The 14,710-nt window shown below is 44.0% G+C and overlaps 1 protein-coding gene across 1 annotated transcript in view; it reads left to right on the forward strand.

Annotated features, from left to right (window-relative positions):
* The first annotated feature begins 1,150 nt into the window (after positions 1–1,150).
* Positions 1,151–14,710, forward strand: part of LOC115133348 (adenylate cyclase type 4-like) — a 33,489-nt gene continuing 19,929 nt past the window's right edge. The window contains 15 exon segments of the mRNA XM_029666485.2: positions 1,151–1,245; positions 2,777–3,880; positions 4,252–4,354; positions 4,776–4,908; positions 4,911–4,972; positions 5,384–5,545; positions 7,077–7,226; positions 7,471–7,607; positions 8,301–8,412; positions 8,942–9,069; positions 9,459–9,617; positions 9,940–10,099; positions 11,700–11,876; positions 14,519–14,550; positions 14,642–14,701. Coding sequence (XP_029522345.2) covers positions 2,958–3,880; positions 4,252–4,354; positions 4,776–4,908; positions 4,911–4,972; positions 5,384–5,545; positions 7,077–7,226; positions 7,471–7,607; positions 8,301–8,412; positions 8,942–9,069; positions 9,459–9,617; positions 9,940–10,099; positions 11,700–11,876; positions 14,519–14,550; positions 14,642–14,701 — 2,498 coding nt within the window. The 5' untranslated portion in view covers positions 1,151–1,245; positions 2,777–2,957.

Raw genomic sequence — 14,710 nt, forward strand, 5'->3', positions numbered from 1 at the left:
CTTTAGCTATAATTACTATTATTCATGGGTTCAATCTGAATGGAGAATAACCTCATTTCATCTCTTTGTGATTGCATAAGCTAGACAAGAGACCAGATAAGGATCAAGATCAAGATATGGAGGTAACACTTTATAATAACTGTCATGTGTATGACTTTATACATGCAGCTGTTTTTTTTATATCATATCATTTTTGGGTACCGTACTGTTACAGATTTCCATTAAAATGGCCAAAAATAGCTTTTTAGCTATTTCTAAAGCAATAATTTGCTCGGACTGTCTGGGAGGTGAAAACTGACAACTAGCTTTTATTGGCAGAGAGGTTTGAAACTCTCTTTGTTATTGGTCTGTTAACCAATTTACTGCTTAATGATGTCACCATGGAAAGCCGAAACTCCTCTCTTCCTTTGCCATCAGTCTCTCCTCTTTCTCCCTCCTTCTCTTCCCTCTCCCCTTGCCCTCTTATCCTCGCGTTCTCCCCTTCCTCTCTCACGTCTCTCCCCTTGCCCCCCCCCCCCCCCCTCTCTCCCTTCTGTCTCTCTCGTTCATCTATGTTTACCTCAGTGTATTTGCATAGCTGGCGCAGGGGCTTTTCATTGTAACACACATGCGCACTTGTCTGTGCACACATAAGTTGAGACATAAATGGTAACCTATTCCCTTTATAGTACACTACTTTTGACCAGGGCCAATTTGGGATGCAACCATGCACACACACACTTACTTGCCTAAAGCATCACTCTGCAATTTTTTGAGCATTATATCTCATTGAATATCATTTATAAATTCCTCATGTGTTATAGCTCAATTGAATTTGAGAGCGGTTACATTTCCCTAGTGTCATACCTCAGTTTTATAGCAAACCAAGAGCAGGCTGCTGTTTTGTTGTTCAAATTACATATTGTGGCTTTAACTCATGGATGTGACATTATACAGCTGTGAATTCAATTGATGTTAAAATTATGTTCGAAGTCAAAGGATCATGGTTTCAGTTCAGATGTGTTGATGTATGTTGAGTTTCAAGTCAATCGAACAGATAGAAAGAGAAGGAAAGAGCAAAAGGGTAGAGGAGGTGGAGGAGGAAAACAGAAAAAGGTCATAAAAAAGGAGGATAGGAAAATGAGAGATGGACCTGTGAGCGATACAGAGAGCAACAGAGAGGAAGCAGGAGGGAGAGAGAAAAGGAGAGGGGGGAGAGCAAGCAACAGTCAGCCAGACTAACATAAAATAACTTGAAAAACAAAGGTAGGTTACTGCTTTCGACTTTCACTTTTTGTTTTGTTACTGATAACTGTGATTTTTGTATCACAGTAATTCAAGCGTGTGTGCTATCTTCCTACACTCTTAGAAAAAAGGGTTCCAAAAGGGTTCTTCGGCTGTCCCCATAGGAGAACCTTGGAAAGTGTTTCCTCTGTGAAAAGGGTTCTTCATGGAACCTTAACGGGTTCTACCTGGAACAAAAAGGGGTTATTCAAAGGGATCTCCTATGGGGACAGCCGAAGAACCATTTTAGGTTCTAGATAGCACCTTTTTTTAAAGAATTTGGTGTAGCCTAGTGTCACAACACTAATAACTGAGACTAGGATATTCAGATAAAGGATCTTAATTTGAGCCAGTTTGCAACAGCAGGAAAAATAATCCTGCAGCAACAGGAAATGTGAATTATGTGATGCAATGTGATTCTAATTAATGAGCATTTTTTGTAGGGGTTGATGTATCTTTTGTAAATTCAGGGTGATCAAATTAAGATCCTTCATCTGCACCCATTTGTAAACAGTTATGTAGACCTAAATATGATTTGAAATGTGGAAATGCAGTTTTATTCATTTGTGTTACATATGATTTGAAATGCAGTTGAATATAGTTTTTGTTCATTTGTTTAGAATTCTCCTCATTCATATATATTGCTCTTTGAGATAGAGAGAGAGAAAGAAGACATGAATGAGTGTCATGATAATTGCTAGGCGTGCGTCACTATCATGTCACAGACCAACAGGGAGGAGGACAGGGAGCGTCAGAACAGACATGGATTCAAATACTATTTGAAATCTTTCACATACTTCAAGCATTTGCTCTAGCCTGCCTAGAGTGCAAGATGGGTGGGGTTTACAGATTTGGGACTGGTCTATTGGTTCAATACAGCCGGCAAGGTCAATCAAGCACGATTTAAAATGCTACTTGAACCCAGGTCTGCATTAGTGGAGTCATCAGTGAGTGAAGCAGGGTGGAGTTGCCCCTAAACACTGATCTTGGGTCAGTTTTGCATTTCTGTACCTTATGAAAACTTCACCCCTGTCATCAGAGTGAATGAGGAAACACCTTCATCTAGCAGAACTAGTTTAACACAATAGGGAAATGACTGACTAGGAAGCATGTAATCTAACTGGCATTAAAAACCTGACTGACAGCAGTCAACCAAACAGCCTCATGTATTACTTGATTGAAGAAGAGAAAGGCTGTGTTTAGGACTGTAGTTGTTATGTCCTGGTTTAGCATAAGGGGTTAGTCTAACATTTAAAACAATGTACGCTTTCCAGTACAATTCTTTATTGGAGAAGAGAAAGGATGGTATTTAGGAAAGTGGTGGTTAGCATTATGGCTTGGTTAGCATTATGGCTTGGTTAGCATAAATAACAAGTGGTTAGCTTTAGCATATGTGGGTAGCATAAGTGGTAATAGAATTATGGTCTGGTTAGCAGTAGTGGTTAGCATGACTTAACACTGAGGATTATGTGTGGGTTTTGGAGTTACTTTTCATCTTTATCCGTTTTGACAGTGAAACAATCCTCCACTTCACATGGACTTACAGTCATCCAAGGAAGACGACATTGTGGTTGTAGCATGTCTTAGAACTACCCAGGGGACCTGAAGGGACTATACAGTGACTTTGTCTTTTGTTTGTCCTTCAGTCGCCTTTCCCTGACAACAAGGACATAGAGATAAAGCACCAAAGTACCATGCAGGACGACCCTGAGGGATACTTGGTGATTGGGGGAAACAGAACGGGAGACATCCACAGGACTGGTAGTGGGTTTGCTGGTGGGGGAGATGGGGGAGGTATGGGAGACGGGGGAGGAGACAGGGGAGATGGGCAAGACACAAGCATGGAGCTGAAGGATTTGACCAGCAGCACAACAGACAATGAACATCCGATTGCAGAAGAAGATGAGGACGGTGACATCATAACGCAAAGGAATGACATCACAGAAAAAATGAATGACATCAGGACTCAATGTGATGACTTCGGAGATGAGGTCACCGGTGATTCCGAGAGCCAATCAGAGCACAGTGAGCCTCGGGTCTACATAGAGGTGGGTGTGGCTAAGGTGGAGCTAGCCTCGGGACCACTCAAGGCCCAATCGTCTTTCCAAGAATCTCCAGAGTTCCCGTCCACTGCGAGCACAGGTAACCATGGTACTGACATTAAAACAGACACTTTGATGAATGACAGCACAAAATCCAGCAATGACTCTGATAATGACAGCGCTAAAACGACCACTGACACTTATGACAACATAGATGATAGCGGCAAAGTCAACAGGGAAGATTCTTTGGACAAAAAGAGTACTGATGCCTTTAAATTAAAAACAAACCCACACAATCACAACTCTGATCTGGCCATGATGGACTCCACAACAACCCTCTGCAGACGTAACCACGACAACTACACAACCCCCGACATCCCGTCCGACGACACTTCCACCTCCAGATCGGAAACTTCAGTCCCTCTCAACCAATTGGCCCCGGCGCCCGACACCACATGGGACGACAACCCGAACGTCAGGGAGGGGGGTGAAGGCGACGGTAGACCGCCCTCACAGAGGAGTGTAGCGGAGGGGGTGTGCTGCTGCTACAGAGCAGTACACAAGGCCTTCATAAGGTCTGTATGATTTTTACCTTTTAAAACTGTATTTTTATTTATTTTGTAGGTCTTTTTTACACTTTATTTTATTCAAACAGCAAGAAATCAAGGAGGGAGACGGACAAGTGGGAGAAACAATGGACACAGGGATTGAACCCCTGTCTCCGGTGGAGAGTAGTACATATGACATATGCCGTGGAATGTTACCACGACACCACGGCTCTGCACTAAACATACATTTTAAATGTGTACTGTTTGTTGCATAATTCCAGTGTGTGCTTATTCTTCACATTTGTGGAAACCGTCAATTGCATCAAATCATTTAGCCTTCGATGCCATTGATACCAATGTTATGTTGCCTTTATTTAAATAAACCCTTCTCTCATAAGGTGCCTAGAGGAGACACCAGCCATGCTCCCTGGACTGCTGCTGGCCATGGGCTTCTGTGTGGCTATCATCATCCTTATACCAACTACCGGAAGGCTGAAAGAGGTGGGTGTGTGGGAGGGGGGGGGGGGGATAGAGGGGGAGATGGAGGGGTAGGGGGAGGTAAAGGGGAGGTAGAGGGGAAGGAGTATGGACTCTGGGGCTATAATCAATCTCATCCCAGCCACACGCAGGGTGAGAGAGCTGGGGGGAAGGAGGATGTGTGGAGGGTGTACCGTAGCCAGGGGTAAGAGCTAGGAGGATGGGGAGGTAAATTAAGGGTTGAGGTGCTGTATTGGATTCTAGATATATTTATAATTGAATGAACAAACTATTAGCCATTTTCAACCTTCTCAATTTTCCCTTCTCCCTTCTCTTCCCCCTCCCCCTTCTATCTCTCTCCCTGTCGCTCTCCCTCTCCAGAGTATCAGTGTGATGTATGTTGCGGTGTTTAACTCCCTCTTGCTCTCTCTCTCCCGCTCTCCAGAACATCAGTGTCCATGTAGGGGCCCTGTCCGTGGTCTGTGTGGTGCTGTGTTTGAGCACAGCCCTGCTGGTGGCCCTGCCCTGGCTGGCCGTGGTGAGGCGGTGTGGAGGAGCGCTGTCACTTTGCCTCTGGGGGCCCTGTATGTCACAGCTATAGTCTTCACCTTCACCGGAGGGCCCGTCACCGCATGGGAACAGGTCAGACAGGAGAAGGGGCCGGGTTGAGGGAAGGGTTGGAAGGGTAGGGGGTGGGGTGAGGAGCAGGTCAAAGATAGGGATGGGGGGGTGAAGAATGAATGAGGGGGGAGGAGCAGGTCAAGGCCTGTATTCACAAAGCGTCTTAGTGTGCGTGTGCTGATCTCAGTTCAGGTCCTCCCTCTGTCCATGTAATCGTACTGATTATAATCTAAATGGGAAAACTGATCCTAGATCAGAACGTAGTCTGAGGCGTGGCTAGCTGTGGCGAGGCGATGTGGAAGAGCTCTGTCTCTCTGGTTCGAGGTCTTGTGTATTAAATGTATCTTAATATGAATTCTATTTCTGTCCATGTGGTTTATCAAACTTTCTTTCACTGTCTCTCTCTCTTTCCCTCCCTTCCTCCCTGTACAGGTAGCGTTCTTCCTTTTCCTGTCTCTGTGTGTGTACACGGTGCTGCCCCTGTCCCTAGCCTGGGCTCTGATGGTGGGCATAGGGACCAGTGTGTCACACATCATCATCATCAGTGTCTACGTTCCCGTCACCAGGCCTAACACACCAAACCTGGCAGTGCAGGTAAAATAAACACAGTAGCACACACACACACACAGACATAGATAGACACACACATAGACATAGATAGAAACACACACATAGACATAGATAGACACACATAGACATAGATAGAAACACCCACATAGACATAGATAGACACACGTAGACATACACTACCGTTCAAAAGTTTGGGGTCACTTAGAAATGTCCTTGTTACTGAAAGAAAAGCACATTTGTTGACCATTAAAATAACATCAAATTGATCAGAAATACAGTGCAGACATTGTTAATGTTGTAAATGACTACTGTAGCTGGAAACGGCTGATTTTTAATGGAATATCTACATAGGCGTACAGAGGCCCATTATCAGCAACCATCACTCCTGTGTTCCAATGGCACGTTGTGTTAGCTAATGCAAGTTTATAATTTTAAAAGGCTAATTGATCATTAGAAAACCCTTTTGCAATTATGTAAGCACAGCTGAAAACTGTTCTTCTGATTAAAGAAGCAATAAAACTGTCCTTCTTTAGACTAGTTGAGTATCTGCAGCATCAGCATTTGTGGGTTCAATTAAAGGCTCAAAATGGCCAGAAACAAAGAACTTTCTTCTGAAACTCGTCAGTCTATTCTTGTTCTGAGAAGTGAAGGCTATTCCATGCAAGAAATTGTCAATGGACAAAAAATGTGCTTTTCTTTCAAAAACAAGGACATTTCTAAGTGACCCCAAACTTTTGAACGGTAGTGTAGATAGACACACACATAGACATAGATAGACACACGCACACACACATAGATAGACACGCACACACACATCGATAGACACAGACACGCAGACACCCTATTCACACTATTGTGCCAACGCAAATCAGATATTTTCTTTATATATTGTAATTGTGGATTTGGTTCTGGCAACTTTAAGGGTTGTGTACCCATGAAGTTCAGCACAGTAGCGCTTGGTTTGTCTCAGCTCGGTGCCGTAGTATGAAAGAAACACCCACACTAAATGTGCTGCAAATGGAAAGGTCACAGGCAAACTCTTGCAAATGAGCTGCAGAGAACGAAAGAATGAGTGACAGTAAGCACACAGACACACTCACACACACATTTGCATCATCTGATAGCATCCCAAATTCCAATTCGCCAGGACACTGTGTACGCTAGCACAGTCCACAACACACTGTTTCCTATATTGTTTGTGTGTCTAAGTTCAGCTTGGTGCGACATGGCGATTCTGTTGTTTTACTGAACAATGATAAGTAAGAACCACACCTGCTATGCTGCTCTGCCCTTTCTCATTTTGTTTCTCCCCCACCCCTCTATCTCTCTCTCCTTATCCTCTCTCCCTGTCGACCTGCCCGCTCTGTCTTTCTCACTCTCCCTCCCTCCATTTCCTACTCTCTCATCTACTCACCCCCCCTTTCCCTCCCTCTCGCCACTCCCTCATTGCAAATAAGAATTTGATCTTAATTGACTTGCCTGGTTAAATGTTGTTTTTTAAAATATAAAAACGTCTCTCTCTCTCCCCCTCCTCCCCGCTCTCCCTCCCTGACAGCTGGTGGCCAATGCTGTGTTGTTTTTGTGTGTGAACTGTGTGGGAGTGTTTCACCTGTGGCTGACTGAGCATGCCCACAGGAAGTCCAGTAAGAAGAAAGAGAGGTTCAGCGCCATGCGCTCCCAGAGGGACATGCAAAAACACCAGCAGGTAGCTGAATCAATTAAACTTGTTCAGTTCAATTCGGTTCAGTTAAACTCAACTCAAATTCTTTAGTCCTATTAATCAATCCCTTTAGAGCCCATCAAAGGGCATCCTCTTCCAAGAGAGCTTTCAGTCACAGATGCCCATCTTTATGACCTGCATGCAAACAGTCTGCTACTGTAAGTCAATAGTTTGATAATTTAATCAATGAACACACAAACCCTCCTCATGCCCCTCCCCTTGACAACAGGAGCACCTCCTCCTGTCCGTGTTGCCACGATATATCGCCATGGAGCTGAAGACGGAGATCATCAAACGACTGTCGGAGAATAAAGAGAAAGGACAGAACTTTCACAGTCTGTACATCCGGCAACACAAAGATGTCAGGTGAGGAAATGTGCGCTTATACACACAATACATAACATGACTGTTAAATAGCCATCACTAGCTGGCTTCCACCCAGTTACGCAACCCTGCACCTTAGAGGCTGCTGCTCTAAATATATGTAGACTTGGATTAAATGGCCACTTTAAGAATTGAACACTAGTCACTTTAGTAATGTTTAAATCATGTTGACATACTGCTTTACTCATTTTCATATGTATATAATGTATTCTATTCTACTGTATTTTAATCAATGCCACTCCGACATTGCTCAATATAATATTTATATATTTCTTAATTTCATTCTTTTACTTTTAGATTTGTGTGTATCGTTGTGAATCGTTAGATACTACTGCATTGTTGGAGCTAGGAACACAAGCATTTCTCTACATCTGCAATAACATCTGCTAAATATGTGTATGTGACCAATAAGATTTGATTTAATGTGATGAATATAACCTTGTCTGAGACCTGGGCCAGGATTCATAAAGTGTATCATAGTAAGAATGCTGATCTAGGAACAGTTTTGTCTTATATAATCATAATAAACAAGATTACACGGAAAGAGGGGGCCTGATCCTAGAGCCTGAGGACTTTTGTTAACTTCCAGGTTTTTTATCTGTGAGGGCTAAAGCAGACCTAGTCCAGGGTCTATACCTGGTCACTACCATCCCTGTTGTGTCCTTCACTCTCTAGTATTCTGTATGCTGACATTGTGGGGTTTACTAAGCTGGCCAGTACCTGTTCTCCTGAGGAGCTGGTGGGAGTCCTCAATAAGCTCTTCGGCAGGTTCGATGACATTGCCAAGGTGAGAGCTTCCCTTAACCAATCAGTCACTCACCTTTCCCCTCACCTTGCCCTGGGCTGGATGTATAGGTATAGGTATGTTTTGGCTAGCTAGAGATTCTCTCAACACAATATCTCAACTACAGGTCAATGGATCCTTATGATGTAGTGCAAATTTACTGAGACAACTTGACTATTATTGTCTCTCTCGCTCTCTCCTCCCTCCTCTCTCCCTATACCCATCCACCCTTCTCCCCCTCTCGCTCTCTCTCTCCTCCCTCCTCTCTCCCTATACCCATCCACCCTTCTCCCCCTCTCGCTCTCTCTCTCCTCCCTCCTCTCTCCCTATACCCATCCACCCTTCTCCCCCTCTCTCTCTCTCTCCTTCCTCCTCTCTCCCTATACCCATCCACCCTTCTCCCCCTCTCTCTCTCTCTCTCCTTCCTCCTCTCTCCCTATACCCATCCACCCTTCTCCCCCTCTCTCTCTCTCTCTCCTTCCTCCTCTCTCCCTATACCCATCCACCCTTCTCCCCCTCTCTCTCTCTCCAGAAGAACGAGTGTTTGCGTATAAAGATCCTGGGTGATTGTTACTATTGTGTGTCGGGTCTGCCAGACCCCATCCCAGCCCACGCCAGGAACTGTGTTCAGATGGGACTCAACATGTGCACGGCTATCAAGTCAGTCTGCCAATCAATGAATCAATAATTCAATCCCTGCTCTCCATCACCGCTCACATATAATTCTCCCCTTCATCTGTATTTAACTGTCATTCAATATGTGTCAATCAACTCCATGTGTATCACCTCTGAGAATCACTTTAGTGAATTGCTTATACAGATTATTATATAAAGTTATTTCATTTTATGATAACATGTAAATATTTAAATTATTAATCACATGTGCTTATCTACTTTATTAAATGTAGACATATTTCTGACATATCACCTTGTGATGCTGCCATAAATATGATTTAATGCAAAAATAGTTGAACACAATCTGTATGACATTGGTTTGAGGTCCTGGCTGATTGTTATAACCATGGTTATAACCATGTCATGTCCTGTAGTAAACTACGGGAGGCTACTGGTGTGGAGATCAGTATGAGAGTGGGTGTGCACTCCGGCAACGTTCTCTGTGGCGTGATTGGTCTACAAAAGTGGCAGTACGACGTCTGGTCACATGACGTGACTCTGGCCAACCATATGGAGTCTGGGGGCATGCCAGGGTAAGGAACCAGGAAATGCATTTGCTTGTGTTATAATCTGTGTTATAAACTGATATAAATGTGTAATAAGATGACATACACGTGTTATAAACTATTGTAAATGTGTAATAGACGTGTTATACATGTGTTATTATGTTTGTGTGTGATATCTTTACTCAAATATACTTTCTGCAAGTGTGTGTTCAGGAGGCAATGCACAATTTAACAGATCATTCAGATAGAAACACCTTACGTAAAACAAATATGATTGTTTGCCATACAGAATAAAGAATTGTGCCAGTTCTAATCATTACATTTCTATTTGCAATGTTACCCACCTAAGGCGTGTCCACATCACAGAGGAGACACTGGGACACTTAGCTGGGGTGTACCAAATGGAGGACACTGACGGGGGAAGCCGGGATGCTCTGCTAAAGGGGAGGAAAACCTACCTGGTGATCGACCCCCATAAGGAAGACACCACCTCTAAGAGGAAGGAAAAGGTGTGTGCAATGTGCATGTTTTAGAAAGTCTGTCCTTGTATCTGTGTGTATGTGTGTGTATGTACGCATTTAAATTCTCTTAGATGCCTGCACCTGCACAAAAATGATGTGTGTGTACATGTTTCAGTATGTGTGCATGCATCACTGATGTGTGTGTGTGTGTTTGTGTGTGCGTGCATCCCTGACGTTTGTGTGTGTGTGTGTGTGTGTGTGTGTGTGTGTGTGTGTGTGTGTGCAGTGTGATTAAATCATTAAGACACACAAATGACTGGAGGGAGCCAGAGATCAAGCCTAACCAGAAGAAAAAATACCTTTTCCCGACTCTCTTCCTCCTGTTGCTGCGGGGCGATTCTGCTGTTACGTTCCTAATAGGCTACACCAGGGGTCGGCAACCTTTTCCATTTGGAGTGGCAATTTATCTTACCATTTTTACCAATCTGTGTGCCAGTTATGATTTTTATATGCACATTTTCATGGAACAGTTACATTTAATTTATAACAAAGTCTTCATATATCAAAATCTAAATTCTGAAAGTAACTTCTGTTGCCATTTCCAACTATGTAAAATAGTCTACATAAAGCCAACAAATAAAAACATTGCCACCTGCAGGTAGAAATATCCTGATAAAAATAAATATCCTATAAATCAAATTGGCTCAGCCTGGCCTGCCTGCAAGGAACTTGAAACGTTGTATCAACAACTAACTGAGGTTGAAGCTGTGCTAGCAAACTTGCAACGTTGTATTAAATATTCTGGGCTCTCAGAGTTTCTGCTCCAGTGAGCTCCAGAAAGACAGTTAGGCCTATTTTATGAGGTTTCCACCGGATCAGAGCATTACACTTCTCTCCCCATTTCACTCTATCGAAAGAGAGCTGGAAAGATTTTTCAAACAGGCTACATTGAGGAACTATTGTCACTCTCAACAATGGAAGTAAAAACAGACTTGCTGTTTGAGGTGAAGAAAAAATTACTTTGAGAAGTTCCACAGTGGTGGTGAGTTAAGACAATCAGAAATACTATCAGATCCCCAAATGGGCACATTTATAGGCCTACATTTGTGCGCAGGCCAGGTAGCCTAGCCTATAATCAGGTGTGTGTCCTTACTCGACATTGACAGGAGGGCTACAAACAAACGACAATGAACAAATTGTCAATTCCGAAATGGATGAATTAAACAAAAACTTGTTCCTCACAAGTGTAGCCTAAAGGTTGTGCGGGCCGCAAACAACGTGTCCACTCCGACAATGAGAACGGTAAAAGACTGTAATAATAATATACTGAATGTATTAACAGAAATTACCATAACCAAAAAAACATTGTAGATTAGAAATTATGAGAATTAACGGTAAATATACTACTGGTGATACTGGTGTGCCATCCCCACGGCCTCCACTGAGACAGGCGTCCACTGAGACAGGCGTGAATCAGACTGTTCCCTCATGTGCCAAAAAGAAAAGATATACTGTATATATTTTAGACTGTTCGGCTAATAACATATCTGTCGACGAACAGCCTATCGACCAAACGATCAACCGGTCAACTAAATGGGGTCAGCCCTAGTGTACATGCCTGCATCCCTGATGTTTGCATGTGTTCCAGACAAACATCCTGACGGTCAGTGGTCATAAGCAGCGAGCCTCGGTGAGGATGTCTCAGTACCTGCAGTCCTGGCAGACCATCTGTCCATTCTCTGACCTCAGCAACCCTGAGGCCACACCCACCCAGCTGCCAATCAACCCGACCTGCGCCAGCACGAATCAATCACAGCCATCCGCAGTGAGTAATGTACCTGTTGAACCCGCCTACCTTCTCTGTTCTCACTCAGACACGCATTCAACGCTGATCCACACTTATGCCATTCACACAGAATCATGCCAACATGCATGACAAACTTTCACAAACACACACCCCATATCCCATCCCACCCACTCATATTCCTAAGTAAGTCACATACCAGGGTCATAAGGCACCAAATGGAAGTAAACTCACCTGGACTTGTCCAACAAGAAACACTCATTTTAAAACGTTTACCATTGTGTTCCCTAATGAACATGACCCTGTTAATCCCTTCTACCTTCTCCTATTACACACACATGCATGACATACTTTCACAAATACAGACACCCTAAATCTTTCTCCCACTCGTTCTTATGCCTTTCATGAACATATTGCCTTAGCAATCCTAACAATGTTCACAAACGTATTTTTTCTCTCTTTTTTCACTTCTGTCAATCTTTCAATATTGGCAGTTTAATCGTAGATATTCAGCGTGAACTCGAACATTGTGTGTGTGTGTGTGTGTTACAATCAGAGGAAAAAAACTCTAGACCACCTTTACGAAACACACAGAGATGCGTACAAAGCTCTCCTCCTGATTCCTGCTTACACGAAAACACTAAAGCAGGAAGTAGCAGTTACTCGCACAATACGGAAGTGATCAGATGATGCAGATGCTAAGCTACAGGACTGGTTTGCTAGCACACACTGGAATATGTTCCGGGATTCTTCCGATGGCATTGAGGAGTACACTACATCAGTCACTGGCTTCATCAATAAGTGCATTGATGACGTCGTCGCCACAATGACCGTACGAACATACCCCAACCAGAAGCCATGGAATACAGGCAACATCTGCACTGAGCTAAAGGGTAGAGCTGCCGCTTTCAAGGAGCGGGACGCGGACGCTTATAAGAAATCCCGCTATGCCGTCCGACGAACCATCAAACAGGCAAAGCGTCAATACAGGACTAAGATCGAATCGTACATCACCGGCTTCGACACTCGCCAGTTGTGGCAGGGCTTGCAAACTATTACGGACTACAAAGGAAAGCACAGCTGCAAGCTGCCCAGTGACACGAGCCTACCAGACGAGCTAAATAACTTCTGTGCTCTCTTCGAGGGAAGCAACACTGAAGCATGCATGAGAGCACCAGGTGTTCCGGACGACTGTGAGATCACGCTCTCCGTAGCCGATGTGAGTAAGACCTTTAAACAGGTCAACATTCACAAGGCCGCAGGGCCAGATCGATTACAAGGACGTGTACTGCGAGCATGCGCTGACCAACTGGCATGTGTCTTCACTGACATTTTCAACCTGTCCCTGACGAGTCTGTAATACCAACATCTTTCAAGCAGACCATCATAGTCCCTGTGCCCAAGAACACCAAAGTTACCCGCTGAAATGACTACCGACCTGTAGCACTCACGTCTGTAGCCATGAAGTGCTTTGAAAGGCTGGTTATGGCTCACGTCAACAACATTCCCAGAAACGCTAGACCCACTCCAATTTGCATAGCTCCCCAACAGATCCACAGATGATGCAATCTGTATTGCACTCCACACTGCCCTTTCCCACCTGGACAAAAGGAACACCTACGGGAGAATGCTATTCATTGTCTATAGCTCAGCGTTCAACACCATAGTGCCCTCAAAGCTCATGACTAAGCTAAGGATCCTGGGGCTCCCTGTTCACCCATGACTGCATGGCCAAGCATGACCAACACTATCATTAAGTTTAACGACGACACAACAGTGGTAGGCCTCATCACCGACAACGATGAGACAGCCTATAGGGAGAAGGCCACCTGGTAGTGTGGTGCCAAGATAACAACCTCTCCCTCAACGTGATCAATACAAAGGAGATAATCGTAGACTACAGGTAAAGGAGGACCAAGCACGCCCCCATCCTCATCGACGGGGCTGTAGTGGAGCGGGTTGAGAGCTTCAAGTTCCTTGGTGTCCACATCATCAACAAACTATCATGGTCCAAACACGCAAAGATAGTCATGAAGAGGGCACAACAACACCTTTTCCCCCTCAGGAGACTGACAAGATTTGGCATAGGTCCTCAGATCCTCAAAATGTTTGACAGCTGCACCATAGAGAGAATCCTGACTGGTTGCATCACCACCTGGTATGGGAACTGCTCAGTCTCCGACCACAAGGCACTACAGAGGGTAGTGCACACGGCTCAGTACATCACTGGGGCCAAGCTTCCTGCCATCCAGGAACTCTATACTAAGCGGTGTCAGAGGAAGGCCCTAAAAAATGTCAAAGACTCCAGCCACCCTAGTCATAGACTGTTCTCTCTGCTACCGCACGGCAAGCGGTAACGGAGCGCCAAGTCTAGGTCCGAAAGGCTTCTTAACAGCTTCTACCCCAAGCCATAAGACTACTGAACAGCTAATCAAATGGGTACCCGGACTTTTTGCAGTGACCAATAGCCTCGCTACTGTTATTTAATGTGTATATTTTCTTATTTTCTGTTTATTTTACTTCAGTTTATTTTAGTTAATACTTTCTTAACAGTTATTTTTCTTAAAACTTCATTGTTGGTTAAGGGCTAGTAAGTAAGCATTTCACTGTAAGGTTGTATTCGGCACATGTGACAAATAATATTTGATTTTGTGTGTGTGTAGGATAGACCACCAACTCAGACCGATTCCAGCAGGTAAACATGCATTTCCATTTTACTTAGAATTATTCTCCAATTGTTGTATAAGTGTAATTTTAAATAATTAATTAAAATAATCCCTCCTTAGTACCAGTCAGGTCCTGGACGACGGCATACGAGGGTCGTTGGATACTATTGACGGTGCAGGGTAAGTGTG

The sequence above is a fragment of the Oncorhynchus nerka genome, linkage group LG8 (assembly GCF_034236695.1).
Source record: "Oncorhynchus nerka isolate Pitt River linkage group LG8, Oner_Uvic_2.0, whole genome shotgun sequence".
Classification (NCBI taxonomy): Eukaryota; Metazoa; Chordata; class Actinopteri; order Salmoniformes; family Salmonidae; genus Oncorhynchus; species Oncorhynchus nerka.